Source organism: Vespa mandarinia, chromosome 4 (genome assembly GCF_050613455.1).
Source record: "Vespa mandarinia isolate Hongniang chromosome 4, ASM5061345v1, whole genome shotgun sequence".
Taxonomy (NCBI): domain Eukaryota; kingdom Metazoa; phylum Arthropoda; class Insecta; order Hymenoptera; family Vespidae; genus Vespa; species Vespa mandarinia.
Genome location: NC_140813.1, coordinates 5,937,633 through 5,951,962, shown reverse-complemented (window position 1 = coordinate 5,951,962; position 14,330 = coordinate 5,937,633). Strand labels below are relative to the sequence as shown.

The 14,330-nt window shown below is 36.1% G+C and overlaps 1 protein-coding gene across 7 annotated transcripts in view; it reads left to right on the top strand.

Moving 5' to 3' along the window:
* ec (ubiquitin specific peptidase echinus) overlaps positions 1–12,589 on the top strand; it is a 59,220-nt gene extending 46,631 nt beyond the window's left edge. For 6 of the 7 annotated variants that reach the window (XM_035885844.2, XM_035885842.2, XM_035885843.2 and 3 more), the window contains 8 exons: positions 3,432–3,566; positions 4,353–4,517; positions 5,995–6,129; positions 6,212–6,481; positions 6,572–6,943; positions 7,037–7,459; positions 7,544–7,844; positions 7,919–12,589. In XM_035885844.2, coding sequence (XP_035741737.2) covers positions 3,432–3,566; positions 4,353–4,517; positions 5,995–6,129; positions 6,212–6,481; positions 6,572–6,943; positions 7,037–7,459; positions 7,544–7,844; positions 7,919–11,667 — 5,550 coding nt within the window. In that variant the 3' untranslated portion in view covers positions 11,668–12,589. Of the gene's footprint in view, positions 1–710; positions 1,051–3,431; positions 3,567–4,352; positions 4,518–5,994; positions 6,130–6,211; positions 6,482–6,571; positions 6,944–7,036; positions 7,460–7,543; positions 7,845–7,918 lie in introns of those variants that run through there. The other variant, XM_035885848.2, reaches the window with a different exon arrangement.
* The last annotated feature ends 1,741 nt before the right edge of the window (positions 12,590–14,330 follow it).

Genomic DNA, 14,330 nt, shown 5'->3' with positions numbered 1-14,330 from the left:
GTTTGAAGGGTAGAATGGAAACCACGTGGTAGGTGGAAGTGGTATAGTTGAGACGCGACGAGGCGTTAAGCCCCGGAAGAGTAATCTGAAGCCAGCTCTTCCAGGTCTTCCGCAAACGTTTCCTTTCAACTAGAACGTATAAATCACATTGAAGAGAAAATTTGATCAGGATCTTGGAAAGGAACGATCGATTACGTGGTTTATGAGGATGATCTTATATATAAATATATTTAGATTTTGAATGCATAAGATTACCCGTAAGAAATTGGTTTAAGAATAGTATCCAGGAAGATGAGATTCATTTACGTTTTGCAAGAGCCAATAAAGCGAGGATAATTCTCGTTGGAAGAGTACTACCGACCAAACGAGTTTATGTTTTTAATCGAGTCTTCGGCTAGAGTCTAGCAACGGGTTATCTCAACGAGCTTGTTCACCGTGCGATCGTCTTGGTTATGATCATCATACTTCTCTCTACAGTGCAACCATCATATTTTTCTACGAGACAGACCGGAATCCTTACTAATCTTTATTTATATTTTCTTTTTCCTTCTTTTATATATATATATATATATATATATATATATATATATATTCTTCCTGGAAAATAATATTCATATATTATCTCATAGATATTTCTTTCCTTGATCCTTGAGCTTATCGACGTGTTACATAAGGATAGAAAGTCTTTGGTATTCCCAACTCGGTTGCTGCAACTTTACTCTGCCAAGAAAAAAGAATGCAAATGCCGAGGAAACGTATGAAGAATGTATCGATCATTGTGACGATCTTCATTACAATGTGAAAGGAATATATATTCTCCGTCTTTGTGATCCTCGAAGAATCAGCGAAATGTTGAAGTGGATAAAGATACGACAGGACATATCGTCCACGGCTTCTTCAACCTCCTCCGTCTCATCGGCCTCATCTCAACGTTTCAAGGAGGAAGATAGGATTCAGAATGAAGTCACGACGAAGAGAGAAGATGAAGAAGATAGTGGAATGGAGAGGGAAGATTCACCCTCGAACATGGATCTAAATGATCTGAAGAAAGTAGGCTTGAATATTTTTCACAAATAAATTTCTTGTTTTTCTTCAACATTAAATTCACCTTGAAGAATTTCTATTACATAGGATTATCAATGTGCTTTATAGTAGGGATTCCTTTTTAATAGTTTTTATGTTCACCAAATGCGATTGATAAGCCTAACGACATGATTACGGTCGGGTAATAACGTCGTTAAAGTAGGAACCTGCAGTGAAAACACTCGAGAAAACACATGGCCCTACTTAAATGCAATGGTCGAGTTACTTTGAAGAAGATATTGCATCGATTCAAAATGTTCTTGCATCTTTATTAATTTTTTCCGTTTTTATTATCTTTATCCATCCACCATATTCCTACAAAAAGTTGAGTCATTAAATAGTGATCAATAACCTGGTAGCGAGCTGTTATTCGTCGATTTCACTTCCCCATTCGTTCGAAGGGGCTTAGCACAATTTCTACAAAACCGGCTGGATGTCTCTCTCTCTCTCTCTCTCTCTCTCTCTCTCTCTCTCTCTCTCTCTCTCTCTCTCTCTTTCTCTCTCTTTTTTCTTTTTTTTTTTCCTTCACGAACACACGACTAACCAGCTTCGAACAGGTGCGACATCCTCCACGCTTGCACGTGATCGTTCCGGTAGTATCATCGTATGTACACATATACATATGTACCGGTCTTCTCTTCGTAACACATCTGTCACTTCCATTACTATACCTTCCCACAAAACCGATCGAACGTCTTTCATTCAAGAGTTTCGTTGAAAACGCCCTGTAATTTCTGATTTCCCGCGAATTTGTTTCATGATAATAATGCTTCTTAAATGTTTCATTGAATTAGATGAATAAGAAAGAATTTTTAAATAAGAGTTAGGGCTACTTCCTGTTCCTACAACAATCGTTCGATACAACCGCACTGATTTAGGCTCCTTTCCAAATTTTTTCTTTCTTCTCTTTTCTCTTTTACATTATATCTTATTTATTTATTTATTTTTTTATTTTTTTTTTATAAGAAATATACTTTCATCAGGAAAGTGATCATATCCTGTGTATCAGGAAGAGTTTTCACCTAGTCTTGTTCATAGGCCATATTCATAGATCAGGTTTAGGACACTTTGAATCCGGTCTTTGTGCGATCAGTTCTAGCTTTTCAAGTTAGATTTAACTGCTACTGAATTGCTTCGTTAAAGATCTAGGTGACACTATACGAAGAAGTAATCTTAAACAGCAAAAGGATTAAATTTATCTTTTATCTCAACAAAATTGCAATAGACGAGTATTATTATCAATCTAATAATTTGATGACATCGATCTTGTTGAAACGTTGAAATATTTATACGGATTAGGTCAATACAAGTTAGACGAAATTTTCCTTTTTTTTATCAAAGTGCAAATTTTCACTTGTGCCGCTTGCGCAAGTGTCGTCGACGGCAATGGTCGTTTCATATTTTCTGTTGTACGTCCATTTTTTTTTCTATCTTCACTAGCATCGTATCTCGAAATGTTAACGTTGAGCAAGATCGGGCCAACTCGCTGCAACTCGTAGGTGACTTTCTACCCACGAATGTTGTTGCATTCGTGTTCGTTAAAAAAAAGTCCATTACGAAAGAAATAGCCTTGTCTTTCGATCGATTTCATGAAGATGTTTTGATATCTGTGAATCTTTTTAAGTTAGAAACCTAAAGTTTTAGCTGAATAGTTTACTTGTTTGCTATTTCTGATTACTTTATTCGGATGACACAACAGTGAATAAGAGACCTTTCGCATGTTCACACAGACCCAGTTCTTCGCACTTTCGCTAGCATCCTCTTTTGAAATCGCTCGCGATTCCTTGAATCGATTGTCTGTTAAACGAGATATTGTGAATACGACGAAGATAGAGCATTTCCTCTGAAAATACTGTCGAGTATTTGCAAAATTACAGAAAGTTTGTGGGTAACATGTAGAAATAAGTCATTGAACAAAAACAGTTAAGTACCATTTTGAGCAACTTTGAATGTCTGTACTTCCACATTCTGTTCAATATTTAACGTTCGGTTCAATCGATGAACAAATTTAAACAGCAGTTGTACAAATTTTTTATTCAAATTATTCAATGGAAGTTTGAATATTTTTATTCGATGTTTGTGTTTAATGTTCAACGTTCACAGTTCGGTTAGGAAATAAATTTAAATACCTTTGTTCAAAGTTCAATGTTAAGCTCGAGGGAAGAATAAAAAGTAAAGAAATTCGCTGATCGTATGGAAGATTAATGTCTCGAAACAATTTCATTTGCGTTCGATCGTGAATAAGAAGTATAACAAGTTTCATTTGCCGATCCATTCAATCCTTCTCCATCTTCCTTTTCTTTTAATGAAAGACCGACATTAAATCTTTGTCACTTTGTTTGTCGCAGGAGCTGTTCTCGGAGTTGCAGTCCTCACAAAAAAGTGCCTTGCCACCCGACACGTTACGTCGCGCCCTCGCCGAGAGCTTTCTCGATCAGCAAAGGTTTCAGCTTGGATTTATGGACGATGCTGCGGAATGTTTCGTAAGTACCACACACACACATACATATATACATACATACATGCATAAAAAAACACATATATACACACACATACAAAGACAAATAAACATATATAAGTACATTATTTCCATCTGTTTTCCTCGACCTCTCTTGTTAACTCATCTTAGTGTCTTTCGTATATATTTTGCCACGTAATAAGCGTCATGCTGATTATTAGTTACCTACATAAGAAGAAGAAGAAAAAAAAAATAATAATAGTAATAAAAAAAAAATGATAAAATTTGATCATTAATGCCATCAAATCTTTTCACCACCAACCGCGATATAATAGTTTAATGGTTCCTAGCAGCGGTTAACAAGCCGAGCTTTGAACGATCCTTGAGAGATCGGCAAATGCCGACGAGAGTCCACTTTCTCGTTTACACCGTGGTCACGTTTAACGCAAATATGTATGCATGCGTGTGTCGACATCGATCACCAACGGATAACACCATGAAAGTAATTGCGAACTCGTAAAGTCGATTACAAAGTTTTCCTTCTACTTTTGCTGACGAAGTATTAAATGAATGAAGGACGATTATCTCTGTTGAAAATATTTCTTTACGCGATCCAAAGAAAATTAAAATACATATTTAATGCCGGCCGTGTATACTTCAATTCGATGAGAATTTCAATCGTGAAATATATTTTCCAGTTATTATTCATGATTTATTTGACATACGATTTAGTTCGATGTGCGATGTAAATTTTGATTTTATTTTATTTTACTTTATTTTATTATTTCTTTTTTTTTCTTTTTTTTTTTAGGAAAATATTCTGCTACGTATTCATTTACATATAGCCAGCGGACAAGCGGAGGACATGTGTAGTGCTGGACATTGCGTGCCACATCAAAAGTTTGCCATGACCCTCGTCGAACAAAGCGTTTGCGGTGCGTGTGGAGCCACCTCGGAGCCTTTGCCCTTTACGCAGGTTCGTCGACGTCCCTTTTACAGTATCATATAATTTATTCATAGCTCGAAGCTACATATATATCGCCGAATCGATAGAGAATATATTATGGGAACCTTCAAAATCGTATTAATCGAATCTATCCTTTGTTAATTCAGTTTGATTTAATCAGAGAGAATTCGGGAATTCTCTCGAGTAGAATTCGGGAATTCTTTCGAGTAGAATTTTTCTCACGGTAAGAGATTCTCAGGTAAAACCAATATGGCGAATTTTTGCTGAGAAGGATTATATACCAAGAATACATAAACCAAAGGTTCCAGGGCTAGAATAACCTTTTTACTGCACGATTGATGAGCACAAGAAAGAAGAAGGGTCCTTGTGGGTGGTAAAAGGGTTCCCTGTAAATGCTAACGTAAAAAGGGGATAGAAAGGGTCCCTTTCTCGATGCGTACGGGATTTAAGTGATTTAAGCCGGAAGCCATTTTCACAGTCATTTTGAACCTCGGATTAGTCAATCATGATTTGACGGTTCATTTGTTCGATATTCAAGAGGGTGAAAGAAGGAGAAAGGATTTCTAGATGATGATATTCGTGTTATCTTTTGGAAAAAAAGAGATGTTAGATTATTCTTACGTTATAAATGATTCCTTTGCAAAATGCGTTTATTCGTCGCAACAGTTAAGATTGTCGCAACCCAAATACTTTTTCCTTTTTTGATCAATTAGAGCTCCCAATCGAGATACCCAACTTAGTTTCTAGACAACGTGCGTGTACACGCATGTGCAATACAATTTCATTGCTCGTTAAACTGAAACAGATATTCGTTGGGAAATCTTTTTTCTTTTCATTGGTGTAATCTGCAGGCGACAGTGATTATAAGAAAAATTCAGGAGAGCTTACTACCAACGTAACTACAAAAGGGCAATCGTAAAACGAAAGTGGCACGTTCGAATCTATCAATCAGGAACACTCGTGGGGACATGGTAAAAGTAATCGGCCATGACCGATGCACACGATGTATGGAGCCAGTTTGCAATATAAACTTTTTCTTATTTACATTTACTCTTGCCAAGAGACAAAAGAACCTTAAGGAAACGACTCCACCCACGTGGATTCGTGTCTGTATACTCTATATCGAATTCTAGGCTATTCTACGCCAGATAAAAATGTTTATTATGCCGCCTTTGAAAGTTTACAACGAACTAATGCTGATATATACATAGTTGTTCTACCGGTTGCGAAAGTCTATTCCATGGTAGAGTAAACCGCACAGATGTATTGTATTCACCGATTGAGAACGCGGCTAACTATCTCATAAGGATAATTGATTGGTCGGTCGTTAATATAATCAAAGACATTCATTATCTTCGATGTCGTCAGATAATTATGATACAAGTATGATTACGAATATATGACGTTAGAAATCTAGCTGAAACTAACGATCATCGTTAATTAGAAGAAGAGAGAGAGAGAGAAAGAGATATCATCATTATTGCAGATGGTTCATTACGTGTCAGCATCAGCATTAACGTCACAAGCTCGTCAAACTCAAGCTAACTCACGAACGAGTCCGGATCTTTTTGGTCAACTTTTGAGAAGAGCCGGCGGAATGGGAGACATTCGTGATTGTCCAGTAAGTGGATAAAAAAATTAATAGGAAATTTGTCTATTTGAGTCTTTAGACCTGTTGATTAACACGTTATATCATATTTTAGAGTTCGTGTGGTGCGAAGATCCAAATTTGTAGGACGCTCATAAATCGACCGGAAATAGTTTCCGTTGGGGTTGTCTGGGACAGTGAACGACCATGCTTAGAACATATAATGGATGTATTCGCTACGGTAGGAACATCCCTTCGGCTCACTGATGTTTTTCATAGCGTTGTTGATTCATCTTGGGGTGCCTCAACGATACATAATCTTGTTGGGGTTGTCACTTACTATGGAAAACATTACTCCACTTTCTTTTTTCATACTAAACTCAAGGTAAGCGCTGTTTAATTTTTATAAATAATAACAATGATTAAATACATTATTAAATTGATTAAAATTAACATCTCTATTTAATTTGTTCAGGTTTGGATTTATTTCGATGATGCCACAGTTAAAGAAATAGGTCCACGATGGGAACAGGTAGTTGAGAAATGTAGAAGGGGTAGATATCAACCCTTATTACTACTTTATGCAACACCTGATGGGACTCCGGTAAATACTGAAAATGCTCCGAAAACTGTCACGCGATTTCCAAGTGGAAACATATTGAAAACACCACCGAAGAACAACGTTCGTAGATCCATCACACCTAGTCCAGAGAAACCTTCGATCAACAGTACAGCCAGACGTGCCATTACTCCTAATCCGGATAGTCCTCCTCATATTTACGCTCAACGAATTTACAGTGATTATCAAAATCTTACAGATATACAGAACAACATCTTTGATAATCAGGTTTGTTTCCTTTGCTAAATTGATTTATATACTTTTTATTTTTTAGATAAATTATTTTGTGCAATGAATAGTAAACATTTTTTCTTATTAAAGGGAGTTGATGTGGTTGATGGAGAAACCGAATCAAAATACATAAGCCGTAGAACAGTTGAGAGCGTCATGCAACAACAAAAGAAGCAACAAATGCAATTAACTAGAAGTCTTAGTGCTGGCTCAACACCTTCGGATGGGATTAGTATACCGGAACATTTGAATGTGCCACGAAGACGGGACTCTGGAAATTGGTCAGGTGATAGGAATAGTGCATCTTCAAGTTCTTCTACGACCATGGAAAATCCGTACTTGTATTTTGTCAATAAAGTTCAGAGAAACTCTGGAGTTCCTAAAAGTCCTACCAGTAAGTCTGGTGAATTATCCAGTAGCAGTAGTGGGCATTATGATGCTGGATATGATTCCTATTCATTGTCTTCTACGGACAGTCTTCCACTTCAACAGGGTCTTAAGCACAATCTACAAGTTAAGATCATTCAGATATTAATCAGTGATAATCATTTGATATGCATTATTCTTATTATTATATCAATGATTTTTTTATCACAGCTTGCACAAATTCCGGAAGGTTACCAACCTTCGTCAAAAGATGACTGCGAACGTCTTTGCAAGGAAACGGATGCTCTTTTGGACAAATCTCGAGCTGCCGAGGAAGCTGGAGATCTCAGCACAGCTGTAGCTTTGTGCAAAGCGGCTAGTAATAAAGCCAGAGCTGCGATGGAAGCACCGTACAATAACGATCATACAATTTCGACCGCAAGAATGAAACACAATACTTGCGTGATGAAGACTAGAAGCTTGCACAGAAGAATGTTACAAGAGCAAACATCAGCTAATGGAGAGAAAGAAGGTATGTGTGTAATTATTTTTCATGTTTGAGCTTTTAATAAAGACTTTAATTGATGTATGCGTGTATATTTTTAGAAGGAGCAGTTGAGGGTAGACATTCGAGAGAAAACAGCAAGTCTGGTCAACATTCCCGACAAAGTTCACGGGACAAGGGTAATCATTCTCGACAGAATAGTCGTGAACTGTTGGTGAACGCACCAGTAACAGTTGTGGAGAAACCAACGACGAAAAGTATCGAGATTTATGCGACTCTACCGAAGAAAAAGACATTAAGAAGTAAAGCTACAGCCGTAAACGTCATTGAAGACGAGGAGTATATGCTCCATGATCGTCCAATTCAAAGAACAGGATTGTTTGGACGTACAAAGCGTTGCGATGACGATAAGAAGGATAAGAAACGAGCTAGAAGCGAAGAGAGAAACAAAAACATATCAAAAGACTTTTCCATAGCACCTTCACGCACTTCACCCTCTCCGAAAGGTATCAAATCGATTGAGAAGCCAAAGGAAAATATCGAGGTCGGTACAACCAGAGTTTCTCAACAAAGTAACGTGAACGTGACTGAGCAAAAACAAGGTAAAAAACAGCATAAGATTCGTAGAAAGTTATTGATGGGTGGGCTGATAAAAAGAAAGAATAGAAGCATGCCTGATTTGCGAGAAGGACAGGACAATCAGGCAAGTATTAACGTGGAAGGTACCTCGAATACTTTGCCAAAGCAATCCGTGGACGATTCAAATGTTGGTTTAAAGGGTAACGAAATGGCGCAATCTTTGAGTGGTTATCTGTCCGAAGGTCATCTGGAATTTGCTGGCAATACCAACAATACTCTTGGGAATACGAGCAACCCAAATTTGGAAAGAAGTCGATTAATGAGAAAGAGTTTCCACGGTAGTGCCGGTAAAGTGTTACATGTAGCGAAGGTACCACCCCCACCTCCTGTTAGAACCACTTCTCAGCTTAGCAAGTCTAAGTGTTCGGGTGAAGTGCATAGCGATCAGCAAGCCGACAAGTCCACATATTCATCATCAGACGGGCAATGTTCATCTAACTCAGGAACAGGATCCCAAGATCAGAATAACAGCTATTGGAATCATATGAACAGTGGAAATTCGTCGAATTCATCGAATCGTAATTCTAATTATGCTGATTATTCGACGGAATCGCATTCCTTACCTTTCATTCCGTCTTATGGTATAGAACAAAGCGGACATTCTGCTAATGTTCAGACTAACTATAACAACAAGCCTAGAATTCAGGACGATGTCGTTCAATATGCTAATGGTATTCTTTATGAGCCTACCTATGTAATTACTCGTGCAGATGTACACAGCGAACAAAGTCCTATAAAACAGCAAGGTTCTTTGGATTCTCTTCCACCATATCCGGAAAATGGAAACGTTTCTCATTCAAGACAACCGAGCGAAGAGTTCCCGCCCCCTCCATACCCATCCATTCATTCAGTGTCACATTCCAGACAAGCTAGCGAAGATTTTCCACCTCCACCGCCACCTATCGATGAGACTAATATTGGTCAAGAGAATCAACAGCAATCACTTCAGCAGCAGTTCGTTTCGAATCAGCAACGTCAACACCGATTAGAGACTCAACAGATTAGTACTCTTTTTACACAATTGCAAATGAAGAACGAACAGATATTAGCTTCGGATTCGAAAGATTTAAAAACGAGTGAGGAACAGGAAAAAGAAGAGAAATCTTCGAGCGAAACTTGGTTGAAGGAATTACAAGCTAAACAGGCAGAAAAGAGAATGAAGAAGCAGGCTTCACTTGAACAGGACATACCAAAAATTAGATCTCCATCTGTCAATACGAATCAAATGTCGAGCATAGCAAGAAGAACTAGCGATTTGATGATGAATAGTCTTGGATATGATACGGTAGGTCGGGATGTTACCGATTGTCCTAGAGTAGTATCATCTGTCAAAGACATGGCAGCAAGATTCGAACAGAACAAGTTACAAATCAGCTCAAAAGTAGAGCCTGAATCTAAAAATCTTGTAAAACAACCCAATTCAAATTCTATCGCTACTCCTGCGATCGATACGTCACACGAACATCAGCAAGTAGAGGAAACGCGATTGAAATATTCTTCAGATAGTTTAAACGCTTTCCCTAAAGTAAATAATTTCACGAATCAACCAATTCCAAGTCCAAGCTTTGAATCCACGACCGATCAAGATACTTACATATCAACAATGACTTCTGATAATTCCTGCAGTGTCCAACAGAGTGGATTAAATGCAGCCATTTTATCGATGTCCTTAACATTACCACATGAGAATGGATTACCTATCGATTATCCTGAAGATGACATTAGCGAGGTCGCCATGCAAAATACTATTCAAAACAAAACTATACTACCGAACGAAGAGGATATCGAATTGAGAAAAGTTAAGAGGAGGATAGGTAAAAAGAAGAGCGTGTCATTTTGCGATCAAGTAGTTCTTGTTGCTACAGCTGAGGATGACGAAAAAGACTCATATATACCTAATCCAATTTTGGAGAGAGTTTTACGATCTGCCATGAACAAGCCAGAATCTGCTCAAGTACTTCGTGAAATCAGGAATCTTCAGGAAGCTGAGATGAACAGGGAAAGTACACCAAGATTCCAGCAACAAACTCTTCCTCTTAAATGCGAAGCTGACAGTGTGCCGGCCACACCATTCCAGGATCAATTGAGAAGTGTCAATCCAATTTCGATACCTGAAAATGTCAAGCCGACATTCGGCAGGCAAAATTCTAATGACTCCATTGGTTCAATAGTAGACAAAAAAATGGCTGGATCTTATAATACTGAAACACAGGATATAAGTAGAGAAACGTATCCGGGTATGATTATGCCTGGATCAAATCCACCACCAACTTCATATTCTCCACAACTTCAACAACAAATACGTTACTCTCAAAATGGATATCCACAGTATTTGCCATCACAATCTTCCTACACGCAAACTCAAACGTCGCATCCTAGAAATCAAAATGTTCCATTATCACAAACACAGAAGCCAGCTAGTCCTTATCCAACACAGATGCATGGTAATCAATACATACCGTCCGTGTCTCAACAGCAAAAGAATTTGTGTCAAAAGAACACTTATCAGAAGTATTATCAATTGGAACAGCAACACAATCAGATGAATAAGCAATTGTCAGCTAGTGGTTTACAACAGCATCAAAATGGTCTTAATCAGAGGATTTCCAATCACAATGCCAGTCCGATAACTGTTCAGTATTCTCAGCAACAATTGAGCTATCCCTCAAATCAATCGCCAAGTCCTTATCCAAATCAATACCCTCATAATAATTGTCAGAATTATCCTTATCAATCAGTGCCTCAATCAAATAGAATCAGTCAATCATTACCTCAGTATCAACCACCACCTAATCCATTATCATCGACGACGTTGTCTTATCAACAGAAACAACAGAACGTTCATAATTATCAACAGAGGTATGACAATTATCAAAGACCACCGCAGAAGGATCAACAAAACGTTTTAGCACCTAATCAAACTTATCCTAATCCTTTACAAAGTGGACAAATCCAATCGAATATGAAATATCCAGCTTATCAGCACCCACCTCCTCCTAAACAGAACAAACAAATCCATTTTCTTTCTAGTTCGAAAAGTAGCTCACCGATTAACCAAACAACGTCTTCCATGCAGAAACCAAGCATAGTTACTTCGTTATCGTCTAGGAGCGTACTTTGCGATCTCTGTCGACAAAAACAGGTGATCGAACCTGCGAAATATTGTTCCGATTGTGATTTCTACATGGCTCGTTTCCAGCCAAAAAATTGAACTCGTGTCCATAGTGTCAACTTAGAATTCGTTGTTAGGTGTTAAGTCAATAGACTGTATGGAATAGTGTTCTTTGTTATGCAAACGAGCTTGTGACTACCTGGCATCATATATTATTATTAATCCGTAACTAGTATTAGTAGAAATTTTGTCACGTTGACAATATGATAGGATTTACGATATGATAGGATTTATTCGAATTAATTCAAAACTTTGATAGATTATTAAGAAGTAAAAAATAAGAAGTTATCAAACTGAAGAGGCCAGAAAAAAGCAATTGCTGTAATCTGATAGATCCCAATTTACCAGTTACGAATTAAAATAATCATTCTGTATATACATAAGCTAATTATTAGATTGTGTAATATCGAATCAAAGACCTTCATCGAGCAGCTATTAACTCATTGACATTCGTATTATTGTATGTGTATTATGTATATTATTTTTATAAGTCTTTTAGATTTTTCTTTCTTTTTCTAGTTGTACTTTTCTTTTTTTTTTTTTTTAATTCATCGCCATACGGTAACGTAATTCATATACCGTATAGAGGTAGACAAAATTTGCGAACCGCATATGATTCTGTTAGTTTAACAGAAATTCATTTCTATAATTTTAATTATCTATTGTGTAAATAACTTACACTATCCTTTTCGAATTTTATAATATAGCGTTACAAATTATTATTATCGAACAGTTTTGTCAATTAGAATGTATTTCCGAATCTGTTACAAACAAACGATTGTATTACGAGATTAGTTAGTTGAAAGAAAATACAGAATTGTGATACTAGCAGTGCTACGTAGAACTTACTCCTAAGTTAGGATAAAATACGTAGGGAGATAATTCGGATAAAGATAATTAGAAAATAAGAAAAATAGAAAGAGAGAGAGAGAGTGAGAGAGAGAGAGAGAAAAAAAAAGAATGCATGTGTATATGAATGAGTGAGGTAAAAAAAGCCTTGATCTCCAAGTAAGCGTGAATTTTATTTTGTGTTAATGAATGTTAAAATGTTACATATTATTGTACTTATGTATCATGTTATGTCATACTCTCGTTTAGATCAATGTACAAACTTTCGTTTTATTTTACTTTATTTTTTTTTTATACTTTTTGTATAAGTATTTTGTTTTAAAAATACTTTATCTTTTTTTTCTTCCATAGACAAGTGTTTACTTTTTCTGCATTATTATTTCTTTTTTTTATTTTTTTCTATTCCAAACTGCACCCATCCACGATATTATCAAATTTCAGATTCGAAGAAGTTGGTAATTGTAGTTGTGATATAATTTTTATCATTAAGGCTGCTCACTATCCTTGTTTTTTTATAATAGTTTATATAATAATTTACGCCAACAAAGAATTCAGTTTCAATAGTTGACTGAATTTGATGAAAAACTTATTTTGAAGGCGATGGTTTTATCGAAGAATCGTCTTTTTCAAATTATGAAAAAATCCATTTCTTGTGCATAAATTACTTTGGAAAAACCGATACTTTTTTGACACGATTTCTATACGAAAAAAAATATGAAGCTTTTTCAAAAATTTGAAAAAGTCGAATCCTCGTTTAAATCTTCATCTTTAATATAAAATTTTGTTCATCAAAATTGAATGAAAAATTATGTCCAGATTTATTGATGGTGCAAACATTGCTTTCGATATTTTTCGTGAAAAATAAGTTCTATATAATGGCATCCTATGAAATCTGCGGAAAAAGAGACGAATCACGACTACTATTAATTTTATCCCCACTACTACTAATTTTACCCTCACTACTACTAAATATACCTTCACTACTAATTTTTATATCACATTTAAGTGATGTATATTCTGTTACGGTGAACTAGCTTATTTCCTGCTTGCTTGTGTATTTGCATAAAACTGATGCTCAAATTTTCTGATTCATCCCAAAGGAAACGCAATTCTTATATGAAGAAACTACGGTACCCATTCAGTGATTTTGTCGATTATTTTCTCAAAAATAATAATTAGTGAATACTTATATATTATACATTACCTTAATAAAAATTAAATATGAGTTTGCTTCTAAACTATTTATGAGATAAAACTTTCAGCGTTATTTTTTATATGTTTTCTATTTCTAATATTATTACTATTATTATTAATCCCATAATAATAATGATGAGAATAACAAGCAGAAGAAGAAATATATTCTTCTAATATTGTATATATAAACATTCTAAATCGTATATGATGACGTTAATTTATAACAAAACCGGACCATATTGTATCGGGCCAAGGCAAATCAAATTGGTGAGTATACATTTTACATTATTATTATAATTTAAAGCTCAAAGCAATATCGATTAGCAAAGAAAAATCAAAGATGATATACCACTCAACGAGAATTCATGTGTCAAATCTAATCGTAGATATTTAAAGCTTGCTTGACTGATAATTCTGACACACAATCACATAAATATCCTACCGTATACCTTATCCGTATACGATTAGCAATGAAATATGCATCCATTCGCCTAATAGTACTTACATCGACTTAGATTTCGATATATCGCAAGTAGTACCAGTCCAGGTCTTACCATTTAGAGTTTGTTGCTTATATGAATTCACGGATTAACGGTAACTTTAAAATCCGCGTATCAAGATGCCTTTCCGTCTCGGGAGCTTTAGGCTTCTTAGCTAAC